We start from the raw sequence: 12,295 nt of genomic DNA on the forward strand, positions 1-12,295 counted from the left end.
GAAGACAACAATCTCTGAAAATATTGGAGACACAATATCCCAAGGACTTGACTAACTTCATAACTTAAAAATAACTTGCATATATGAAATATCCATAAACCAATACTTGTGCTTGTAATTTAAGGCATACTTTACATTGGCATCTAGGTGATGGCCAACCACAATAGCATCAGGCAATGCCTAGGCCTAGGGGAACCAAAGTGCTTGGGGTAAATGAAGATCAAAATACAATATATGAGGGGCAATAATAATAAGAAAATTCAAAAAAAATAAAATAAAATTGAGAGCTCAATAACAGATTTTTGGAACCAATTAGCCACTTAAAATATCAACATTGAGTTGACGATGGATATTCAATGAAATGACCCACAACAAAGCATGAAAACGAAGTAATTTGCTTAATCTCTAGCACAAGAGAATAATAAACCATTACTGCTGGGACCTTTGTTTGTGCCAGTCTTTCATGGAAAAGCACTTTTCACGTATTATAACTACTCAGCCTGATCACAACAAAATGGGGTTGGCTATAGAGTCTTGCCTTCCAATCTCCTCTGTTCAATGTCATAATTGATATAGGACCATGCATGTCTTTCCTCACCAGTTCTCATGGGGGTGGATTTAGGTTTGCCTCTAGCTCTTTTAGTTCCTTCAATCTGAATAATCACTCACCATATTAGAACACCGAAGGACTCTCCATTGAACTTGTGGCTATAGCAGCTCAAAATGAACTTCTTTTAGATTATAATGAATTGGAGTCATTCTCAGATCAGTTCGAATGTGATAATTCCTTACTTTATATTTCCTAGTTTTGCAATACATTCTACATTTTCTCATTGTTGCTACACTCAGTTAACCTACATGATGCTGCTTAACTGGTCAACATTTTGCACTGAACATCACAATCAGTTGAAAGATTGCCCTACAAAATTTTCCTCTGAGTTTCAAAAGAGTATGTCGATCACACAACAGACTGCATCTCTTCTTCATCTATCCTATCTTAAATCTCTCTGAAACATCAGCATCTATATCACTTCCATTAATTATGATTTAACCTAGACACAAAAAATAATCACTTTCTAGGATATTCCTTTCATTAATTTTCACCATCTTAATATCTGTCATGGTTATCAAGACAGTGAGGTGACCATGACATTAGAGAGGGTCCAAAAAGCAAGGTTACACCAAGAATGTGGGAAGGCTCCTTGCTGAGGTGCCCATGGTGACCAAAGGGCACGGTTACACCTTGATAACTACTTTATGTATACTCATATTTATTCTTCTTATCTTAAAACTTTTTTATCCCAAAGCTGATCTTTATAACTCAACTTGGTGTTAACTTTGCTATTGTCTCATCCACCAAAGCAATATGATCACCGCAAAGCTTAGACAAAGGGACCTCATCTTGAATGTCTTTGGTAACTTCATCATGATAGGTACAAACAAATAAGGGAATTATATTCACTACATGACTCACTCCCCCCCCCCCCCCCCAAAACCCCAACATAGTTCTTACACTAATCACCACACCATTGTACAGATTTTTGACTATGTCCACAACACTTCTCTTCCCTAATACTTGCCAGATTGACAAAGGCTAGGCTCTGTTATTAGCCTATTCTAGGGCAATCTCTAAATCGTTCCAATGGTCTTCTAAGAAAATAGCTTATATTGTGGATATCCCTGACAGACACCAAATTGGTTCTCCAAATTAGTAGTTTCTTTTGTCTCAGGTGGATTCAACAACCCATTCCCATATTTTCACTGTATAACTCTAGCTCTATGCCTCTATATCTATTGCAGCTCTCAATATCATCCTTATTTCTATAAATCTTAACCACAATAATTCTCCTCCATTCCTTTGTCATTTTCTTTGTGCTCATAATCTTACAAAACAACTCTGTTCCTCTTACGGACTTGTATTGGGACCTCATTTGGGCTTTTGGTGCCTCGCCTACTTTTAGCCTCCATAAAGACTCATACTTCAAACACCCTAATATTTCTTTTACATACCTATGATATGTGGTGTCCTTATGGGAAATGCAATCTCCAAGAAACTATCATGTTAATACATCTAAGATGGTAGTGATATTTACTATTCCATTCCCTAATTTTAGCAATGTTTTTTTTTTTTTTTTTTTTTTTTGATGAACTAATTTTAGCAATGTTGTACATAGATTTATCCCCTTTCCTTTGTGCTTACGTGTTATTCAGATCTTTAAAAATCCTTTTGCCTCTCTCTTTTCACTATCTTAATAACTTCAATTGTAACAAATATATATCCCTTTAGACAATCTACATCTTGCTACATATTAAGACTAGCTTTCTTAGGTTTAATAGTTGCTTGAGTCTTATTATCTCTCACCATCTAATCTTCCTAGAGGAATGATGATTTCTTTCTGATTTCCCAGCAAAATCGGATTTCCCTTTTTTGATAAACTTTATCAATAAATGATTTCGAGGCATCTCTCTTTAAACTCCATTAGTTTATTCTAAGGCAAATAAGCTCACTTTTCTTAGGGTTCTAGTGAATATGTTGTGTGGCTAGGCTCTGCTTTGCTATATGACCAATGGCAGACCTTCTAGTTAGGAAGAAATCTATTTGGCTATTATGAATCTATGATGCCCATTTTTAAAGATAACCTAGTGCTCCTTTATCTCCATATTTTACAGTGGATTAACTATACGCTATATATAATGAGAGAGAGAGAGAACTGGGATCCCCTCCTCACTCCTCTCTCCAAAACCATATCCTCCACGTACACCTTCACAGCCTCTATGATCTCTCCCAACATGTCCATTTAGATCATTTCACCTTGCATTGATTCATACTATGTTCCACCAACCATACTTTGGATGCAAGTACAACTTATGTTGACAACCTTTCTCGAACACAAGCTTGATAGATATAATCCCATCTTCAAATCTTTTCACATCCACCATGTCGTTGTTTAAATCTTTATCCACTACTTGGCCACTCCAGGTCTATTACTTTTATGTACTGTGTACAATTGTTTAGTCCGTTTCTTGGACTTCTTGACCTTCAATATAGTCTCTTGAATGCAAACTATGTTAATCTTTCTCCTCATTAAATCTGTCAATTCACACTTCATTTTTGCAATTTCATTTTATGTTTTCACTTTTATATAGTACAAGTACAGGCAGTATTGTATGCAGAAAGTTCACATGGAAGTTTGTACACACATTAAAAAAATTTCTCAATAACCCAGAAAATACCCCAAAACCAAATAAAAGAAAAAAATCTCACTGTTTCCTTAAAAGGGGGAGAAAAAAAACCTATCTTTAACTGAGATACTAAATGATACCCACTTAGGAATGTTTTCAAAAACACAGCCTGAAAATGTACCTGGTTTCTCCTTGTTCTTCTGAGAGTTCTTTGTAGATTTCTTGAGTTGCCCCCTCCATGTATCAGTGAATAGGTGATTGTATTTTTCCAATATTCTCTTTTTCTCTTCTGGTAAACCCAGCAGCTCATATGCATCTGCCACTTTCTGCACAATTGCTTTATCTGGAGGTTTACGGTCAAATGCTTCAAGGCCCTTGAAGAGCTAGCAAATCCAGATGAAATACCAATATGAACAGAAGTCAGTTACAAGATGTGGAATGGACACTAGATTAAGTAAACAAGCTCAGTGCTAACCACATGCAATCATAATACCATGGTAGTAATGTCTTTTACCCACAATGAACAAGGAACAATAAATTAGATGAGAAGAAAGGAAAAACCACCACATCAGTAGTCGTCAAGCAAGAGGGGACTGCCTATCCCAAAAAAAATGTAGAGAATAGTTATCAACCAAGGGAAAACACCACTCCCAAATTAAGGGGTCAATATGAGCCATAGTAGCAAATGGACAACTAACACAAATAGCGCATCCTACTGTACAAGGCTCCTGCCACCATGGGTCTAGGTAGGCCTGGGAGGGTCATAACATACACAAACTTACCACAGCATGTAAAGGCTGTTTCCTGATTTTAACCCATGACCACTAGGTCACAACAATGCAAGCTTATCAGTGCACGAGGTCTGCCTCATAATAGTCAACTAACACAATCCAAAGAAAAGGAAGGAAAAAGAATAAACAATTATAAAGGCAGTAACCAGAATCTTATCCAAGCACTTCTATTATGACTTAGAAATCAACAACCAAATCCTCAGCAACTAACAGACCATATGATGTAGGAGAACCCCTAGAAACTAGGGGACCTACAAAGTGGGCTACTAGACTCTTAGAATTAAACACCTATTATTGACAGATAGTAAAGAAAGGAATTTGCAGCACTTGAAATCTGATTAATCATGCATGTAAGACAGCTAAAGTAAACACAATAAGTCTTACTGGTAAGCACAACTAAACAAGAAACAATAGGGAAACAAGGGGATGGGATCTTGAAACCATAACACTAAATTGAACGCAAGGGTATTAAGAAACTTAAAGAAAAATAGAGCTGTCCTAATCAATATCAGATTTCTAACAAGGAATTCAACAATTAACAATGTAAAGGGAGTATTGGGAAGTTTTTGTTTTAAACAAAACTACTGCCAAAGAATAAATGAGAAATATTTTGGGAGAGATAATGTTACTTGCTGATCCTGACTGCAAAACAGGGGTTATAAAGCATCTAGGAACAGAAATAAGAGAAAGAAAAAAATATTTTGAAGTAGCGGTAAATCCTAGGAAAGGAGAAAAAATATTTTGAAGTAATGGTGTATCTGAGGAAAGAGAGTAGGTGATAAGAGAGAGGGAGGGAAAGAAAAGAAACAAAGAGAAGGGAAGGGAGACTAACAAAAGAAAACTAGATTGCCGTATAAGGGAAAGAGGGAAGAAAAAAAAAACAAAGATTTTTTTCTGCAAGAAAATTATTGACGAAATAGGAATTGAAGTGTTTTATTCTTATGTGTATTATTCAGAACTTTACAATCAATATATACACAGTTGCTATCTATGAAACAAGAAAGAATATCCTACCTAGAAGATTAGAATAAATGAGAAATCTACCTAGAATAGAAGATTACAATAAATGAGAAATCGACCTAGAATAGAAGATTGCAATAAATGAGTAATCTACCTAGAATAGAAAAATACAATAAGAAAAATACCTGTAGTAGAATATTACAATCTGAGCTACTTAGATTAAAGATACTAATAAAATATTATGATATGATTCTAAGATTTTCCACACTCCCCCTCAAGCTGGTGAATAGGCATTCTCCATTCCCAGCTTGGATATGCATTTTTGAAAGGCTGAGTTGCTCAATCCTTTAGTAAGTACATCAGCAAGTTGACTATGTGTAGACACATACGGCGTACAAATCAGTCCGCTATCTAGCTTCTCTTTGATGAAGCGTCTGTCAATCTCAATGTGCTTGGTTCGGTCATGTTGAACAAGGTTATGTGCTATACTGATTGCTGATTTGTTGTCACAGTAGAGTCTCATTGGTCCACCCCATTCAACCTTTAGGTCTTCTAAGATAATCTTCAACCAAAGTAATTCACATATTCCTTGAGCCATTGCACGAAATTCGGCTTCTGCACTTGACCGGGCCACAACATTCTGCTTCTTGCTCCTCCATGTCACAAGATTGCCACCAAGAAATATGCAATATCCTGTGGTTGACCTTCTATCTACTGTTGACCCTGCATAATCAGCATCAGTGTATGCTTCTAGTATCATTCCTTTATTCCTTCTAAATAAAAGGCCTCTCCCTGGCGTCCCTTTTAAATATTGTAGCACACGGTGAGCTGCATGCAAGTGAATTTCCTTTGGACTGTGCATGAATTGGCTGATTACATTAACTACATATGTTATGTCGGGCCTTGTGTGAGACAAGTAGATTAGTCTTCCTACTAGTCTTTGATACATCTCTCGGTCCACAACAACATCTTCTTCTGCATTCCCAAGTTTACTATTGGGATCTATTGGAGTGCTTGCTGGTTTACACACGGCCATTCCTATTTCTTTAAGGAGATCAGTGATATACTTTTGTTGAGAGATGAAAATGCCTTGTTGAGAGTGAGCAACTTCAATGCCAAGGAAGTATTTTAATCTTCCTAAAGCCTTGATCTCAAATTCCTTAGCCAAGCATTGAGTCAAATTTTGTTTCTCTTTTTCTTCATTTCCTGTCACTATTATGTCATCAACATACACAAATAGTGTCGTGACTCCCCCTGATGATGAGTGCTTGATGAACAATGTATGGTCTCCTTGACTTTTCTTGTAACCCATACTAATCATGACTTTAGTAAATCTGCCAAACCATGCCCGCGATGACTGTTTGAGTCCATGTAATGCCTTTTTTAACTTGCATACAGTATTAGCAGCTAAATCATTCTCATAACCCGGTGGAGCCTCCATGTAAATTTCTTCCTTTAGTTCACCATGCAAGAATGCATTTTTAACATCAAACTGTTGCAAGTCCCAACCATAATTTGCCGCCAAGGATAGTAAGATTCTGACAGTATTCATTTTTGCAACTGGAGCAAATGTTTCAAGGTAGTCAATCCCGTAAGTTTGGGTGTAGCCCTTGGCTACCAACCTTGCTTTGTACCTTTCTAATGATCCATCTGCTCGATACTTCAATGTATAGACCCATTTGCACCCCACAGGTTTCTTCCCTTCTGGTAACCTTACAAGTTCCCAGGTTCCATTGCTTTCTAATGCTTCCATCTCCACATTCATAGCTTGCTTCCACTCCTTATTGGATAAAGCCTCAGATAAGTTGTTAGGAATGGCAATGGTGTTTAAACTTACCAGAAAGGCTCAATGAGATGGGAAAAAATGTTTAAAGGACAAGAATTGGGCAAGAGGGTACATGGGTTTCATTGTGCATTCTCTAGTGCCTTTCCTAATGGCAATAGGAAGGTCTAGTTCATTACTATCTGTGGGCACATCAGATTCGGTTTGTAGTGAAGGATTAATCATTTGTACCTCATTTCCAGAATTTGGATTGGAGTCTTGAACTTGCACTGATTCTGGAACAAGATTCTTCTTCCTTGAGAACACCTTTCCTTTGCCAAATCTCACATGCTCAATATCAGAAATAGGCTCTTTTATTTCAAAGTTTGACATATGTTCATGTTGTTCACAGTTTGACATAGGTGAGTCTGACACAAGTTTAGGTTGTTCACAGTTTGACTCAGGTGACATAGTGAAGTATTTGGTAGTGAACTCTAAGTCAAGTAAGGAATTCCCATTCTTATCTTCCATTATTGAATGCTCCCCCTGAAGATGAGATGTGGAAAAATAAGACTTATGTTCTTGAAAAGTGACATCAATGGAAACATAGAACCTTTTTTAAGGAGGGTGATAGCACTTATAGCCCTTTTGAGTGGAGGAATATCCTATAAATAAACATTTGAGTGCTCTAGGATCTAATTTACCCCGATGTGGTCCATGAATATGAACAAATGAGACACACCCAAAAATTCAAGGAACAAGGTTATTTGTCGTTTGTAAGTTTGGCTAGAACTGGGAAAGGACATCCATTGGACTCTTGAATCCTAAGACTCTCGAAGGCAGCCGATTTATGAGATGAGTTGCTGTGAGGACTACTTCCCCCCAAAATGACTTAGGCACATTGTATTGGAATAGGGAGGCTCTAGTTACATCAAGAAGGTGGCCATTTTTCCGTTCAGCTACTCCGTTTTGTTTGGGGTATCAATGCACAATGACTCATGTATAATTCCCTCCCTTTGAAAGAATGGAGTTAGAATTTGATTGAAATAGTCTCTGGCATTATCAGATCTAAATCTTTTTATACTAACTCCAAATTGGTTTTTAACCATGGAATGGAAGTTGGGAAGAACACAACTAACGTCGGATTTGTTTTTGAGTAGAAAAATCCATGAGACACGAGTGCAATCATCAATGAATGACACGAACCACCTAGCCCCAGACACATTAGGAACTCTAGAAGGACCCCAAATATCACTATGAATGAGATAAAAGGGGATGGAACTTCTTTTCTTGCATAAAGGAAGTGGTACACGCTTGTGTTTAGCAAGCTCACACACATCACAATGAAACTCATCAACATGTATGCCTTGAAACAAAGAAGGAAACAAAAGACTGATTACCTTAAAGGAAGGATGTCCAAGTCTGTGATGGTAAAGCCAGATTTTTTTCTTTATTGGTTTGAGAAGGACTACCATTAGTAGCATGTGATTGGCTCGGTGCCTCAAGGTAGTAGAGTCCATCCCTTTCTCTAGCATGTCCAATCGTCCTCCCCGAATCCTTGTCCTGAAATACACAATGACTATGGTGAAAGACTACATTACAATGTAAATCTTGCGTGAGTTTCTTCACAGAAACGAGATTTGTAGATAGTCTAGGAACATATATAACATTTTTCAAGGTGAGGGATGAGTTGAGCTCAATATTTCCAGTTCTAGCCACAGTAGTTAACGAGCCATCAGCAGTAACTATCTTCCTACTACTTGGACAGGGAGAATATGTGGTGAAAAGATTTGGTGAGTGTGCCATGGGGTCAGTTGCACCTGAATCTATGATCCAAGGGCTTGAAAGAGAATTACTAAAGACATTTAATCCAATAGAAAGTGGAAACTCACCTGAATATGCCAAAGAACATGTACCTGGTTTTTTGTTAAGGTTGCTCAAAAGAGTTTTTACACGTTCTATGTCCTCCTAATTAAGGCTAGCAACCTCTTTATTAGTGGCTTCAGGTTGCTGTGCAGATGTAACATGCGCCTGACCATTATTTCCAGATTGCTCTCCTTTGTGCCCCCACTCTCGGCTAGGAGGTTTACCATGAAGTTTCCAGCATTTTTCTTGTGTGTGACAAGCTTTCTTGCAGTAGGTAGGTACACTATAGATTGTCTCTGTTTTGCTGTTTGGATTGCCCAGTTTTTCCACTTTCAGCAGCAAATGCCTTATCAGTTGTGGGAGTTGAATGCTCTCCTCGAGATACCATTGTTGAACTATCAACACTTGTAGGCTCTAACATTAGTCCTCTTCTGCTCTCTTCCCCTCAAACCAATGCTACAACTTCATTGAAACACGGCACATCTGGTTTTCCAAGAATCTGAACCCTTATTTGGTCAAACTCAGGATTTAACCCCACCAAAAAATCATAGACTCTATCTTGCTCAATATACTGCTTTACTACTGCAGCATCCTCAATCACTTCGTCTTGATGACTCGGTAATGATCCAACTCTTGCCACAAAGCTTTCAGCTGGTTGGCATATTCTATGACCGTTTTATTTCCTTGTTTGGCTGCTACTGTTTTAACCTTGACCTCATAGACTTGGGCCGCATTTCTCGCCTTAGAATACGTCTGTTGGATAGCCTCCCAGATGTCTTTGGCAGTTGCCAAGAACATGCATGTATCACTGATTTCTGGAATCATAGAATTCCACATCCATGCCATAATCATAGAATCTTCTTCGTCCCATGTTTTATATTTTGGATCTCCTGGTTTCGGTCCATCTCCAATCAGGTGGCTCATCTTTCCTTTGCCCTTCAGAATAGTCCTAATGAGTTGAGACCATTTTAAATAAATTCTTCCATCGAGCTTGTAGGCAGATTGAATATTCTGCAATTCTCCATTCTGCAGATTTTTGATTGTCTGATCAAATGCAGTTCCGGAAGTAACCTCTCTTGGTTCTGACATACTCTTTGTAGGTGCTAAAAAATAGTATGTGAAACAGTAACCAAAGATGCACTAGACCGACAGACAAGACGGAGAAAGAAAAAATCTGTTTTTCAGATAAGGAAAAAAAAACAGAACAGAGCTGAATAAAGAATGGCGATAAAGGCCAAAGGAAGAATAATCTCAGTGTGGCGGAAACACCAGAGATTAAAGGCAATGAAGGCCTGAAAGTTGAACAGCAATCCCAAGATTGGTTGGCTCTGATACCATGACGAAATAGGAATTGAAGTGTTTTATTCTTCTGTGTATTATTCAGAACTTTACAATCAATATATACACAGCTGCTATCTATGAAATAGGAAAGAATATCCTACCTAGAAGATTAGAATAAATAAGAAATCTACCTAGAATAGAAGATTACAATAAATGAGAAATCTACCTAGAATAGAAGATTGCAATAATTGAGAAATCTACCTAGAATAGAAGATTGCAATAAATGAGTAATCTACCTAGAATAGAAAAACACAATAAGAAAAATAGAATATTACAATCTGATCTACTTAGATTAAAGATACTAATAAAATATTATGATATGATTCTAAGATTTTCCACAATTATAACAACCGCGGGGTTCGGGGAAGAAGAAGAAAATTTCTAGGAAAGAAACTAGGTCTTTTTTTGAAGAAAAAAAAAAAAAAAAGAGTAGATCTTTGTAGAGGAGAGCAAGGGGAATTTTTCTAGTGGGAAACAAGCATAGTTTTCACGGCAACGAGGCAATGCGAGGCGGTTTTAGCTAGTTGGGGCAATGAGTCGATGAGGCGCCCTCCGAGGAGCTTTTGAGGCGGTTGAGGCGTTTTAGTGTACATCTCATACACTAATTCATTATAAACATATCTTATATGTAATAAAAAAACTAATATTAGCCATTTAGCCTACCTCAAGTCATCCAACATACTACAAACCACACATAGTAGGTCCTAAATAAATTTCAAGTATCATACTATCATTAACAAGAATCAAGATACGACAAAATGTAACTAAATAGTAAACACATAGATGCATGAGCAAAACAAATAAACACTAGACAACATACCTTCATTAATGGGTATTGTTACTGTTTGTGGCATAATCAGTCATAAACTATGATTTTTGAATCCATGAGAAGATCTCAGAGAAGAAGGTTTACTGATCGAAGCAAAGCTGATGGAAACAAAGCATCAATCTCAACTGTTTGATGCTGAAAACAAATGGTTTGCACATGGTGCATCAACCAAGCTTCTGAAAATTCATGCTTGGGAGCAAATCGCAGGAAAAAAAAGAAAAAAAAGAAAAAAAAAGAAGCAACGTACAGTGATAATACAGTCATACACCAAGCAGTGTGCAACCAGAAAAAAAAAAGAAAGTAAGTCGTAACAATCGCAAGAAAAAAAACAAATCCAGTGACATACCGTCGCCTGAGATGGTGACCGATGCCGCTGCAACTACGGTGGCCTTCGTATGAACCTATGAGGGGGGGAAAAAAGAAGCAGAAGTAAGAAAAAGAAAAGAAAAAAAAAGAGTATTCTGGCGACTTACTGTCGCCTGAGATGGAGACCAGAGTGACCGGAAGTGACTCGTTGCAAGCCTGCAACCGCCGTAGGAGTTGCAGAAGAAAGAAGAAGGCTGAGATACAGTGGAGTTGCAGAAGAAAGAGAGTCGCACGAGTCCAAATCCTCCAAAGGTTGTCGCCAGTGACCCTGGCTGTCGCCGATGATGACGCTAGCTGTTGCCGGTGTCACTGGAGTCGCCAGTGGTCGCTGTCGGAGTCGGAGACGAAGAGAGTTGCAAAGGGAGAGTAGCAGAGAGCAAGAGAGAGACTGAGAGAGAGAGCAAGAGGTTAGGGTTGAGTTTCGATCGATTTCAATAATTCAATCTCGTTTTTCCTTCTTTTTTTTTTAAATTAATTTAATGTTACAAATGATAATATGTAATAATATGTAACACCTATATAACAACTCACCCATTAGATTCTTTCCGATTGGAATCTACGTTTCAAATTAATTTTTACCTTTGATTTGGAATCAAATAATTTACAATTTCTAAACCCCCAATAAGGCGATTGCCCAGTGCAATAAGGCGTCCGAGTTGTCTGAGTCGACGACTCGGAGACACCTCATCTCTGAGGCTACAGCCTTATTCACTTTGCTTGAGGCGATGGTCGCCACAGGCCCTAGATACTCGCCAGGACGCCAAGGCGTCGCCTTGACAATTATGGAAACAAGGGTGAAAGGAGGAAAGAGAGCTTAACTAGAGAGAGGGGGAAGAACTAGTACTGCCAAGAGAGAGAGAGAGAGAGAGAGAGAGAGCAGCGTGAGCTTCTTTCCTAATTCTATTTTTCATTCATTGATTGCCAAAAACGAATTACATACAAGGTTTAAATAAAAATGTTGATCCCTCACAACCCTATATGTTTAATTCCCAAAATAACCCAAACTTATGTTGTATATATAACCCAAACTCAAAATAATTCAAAATTGGGCCAAAATAGACTCTAGAGTCTAGGCCCAGCCCATAAAGACTCAAACATGAAATTAAAATATATCCATAGTAAACTACTAATCAACCTACTACTAAGGAAAATAATATGACAAATTGCTTATGAGCAATGTTCCTCATCGAACCATAG

At 37.8% G+C, this 12,295-nt stretch overlaps 1 protein-coding gene across 6 annotated transcripts in view; it reads right to left on the minus strand.

Moving 5' to 3' along the window:
* Positions 1-12,295, minus strand: part of LOC149024884 (PPR containing-like protein) — a 33,229-nt gene that overhangs the window by 2,690 nt on the left and 18,244 nt on the right. For all 6 annotated transcript variants that reach the window (XM_089145084.1, XM_089145083.1, XM_089145082.1 and 3 more), the window contains exon 8: positions 3,365-3,566. In XM_089145084.1, coding sequence (XP_089001210.1) covers positions 3,365-3,566 — 202 coding nt within the window. The remainder of the gene's footprint in view (positions 1-3,364; positions 3,567-12,295) is intronic.

This window comes from Hakea prostrata, chromosome 2, assembly GCF_041222555.1.
Source record: "Hakea prostrata isolate BN-2017 chromosome 2, UWA_Hpros_2, whole genome shotgun sequence".
Taxonomy (NCBI): domain Eukaryota; kingdom Viridiplantae; phylum Streptophyta; class Magnoliopsida; order Proteales; family Proteaceae; genus Hakea; species Hakea prostrata.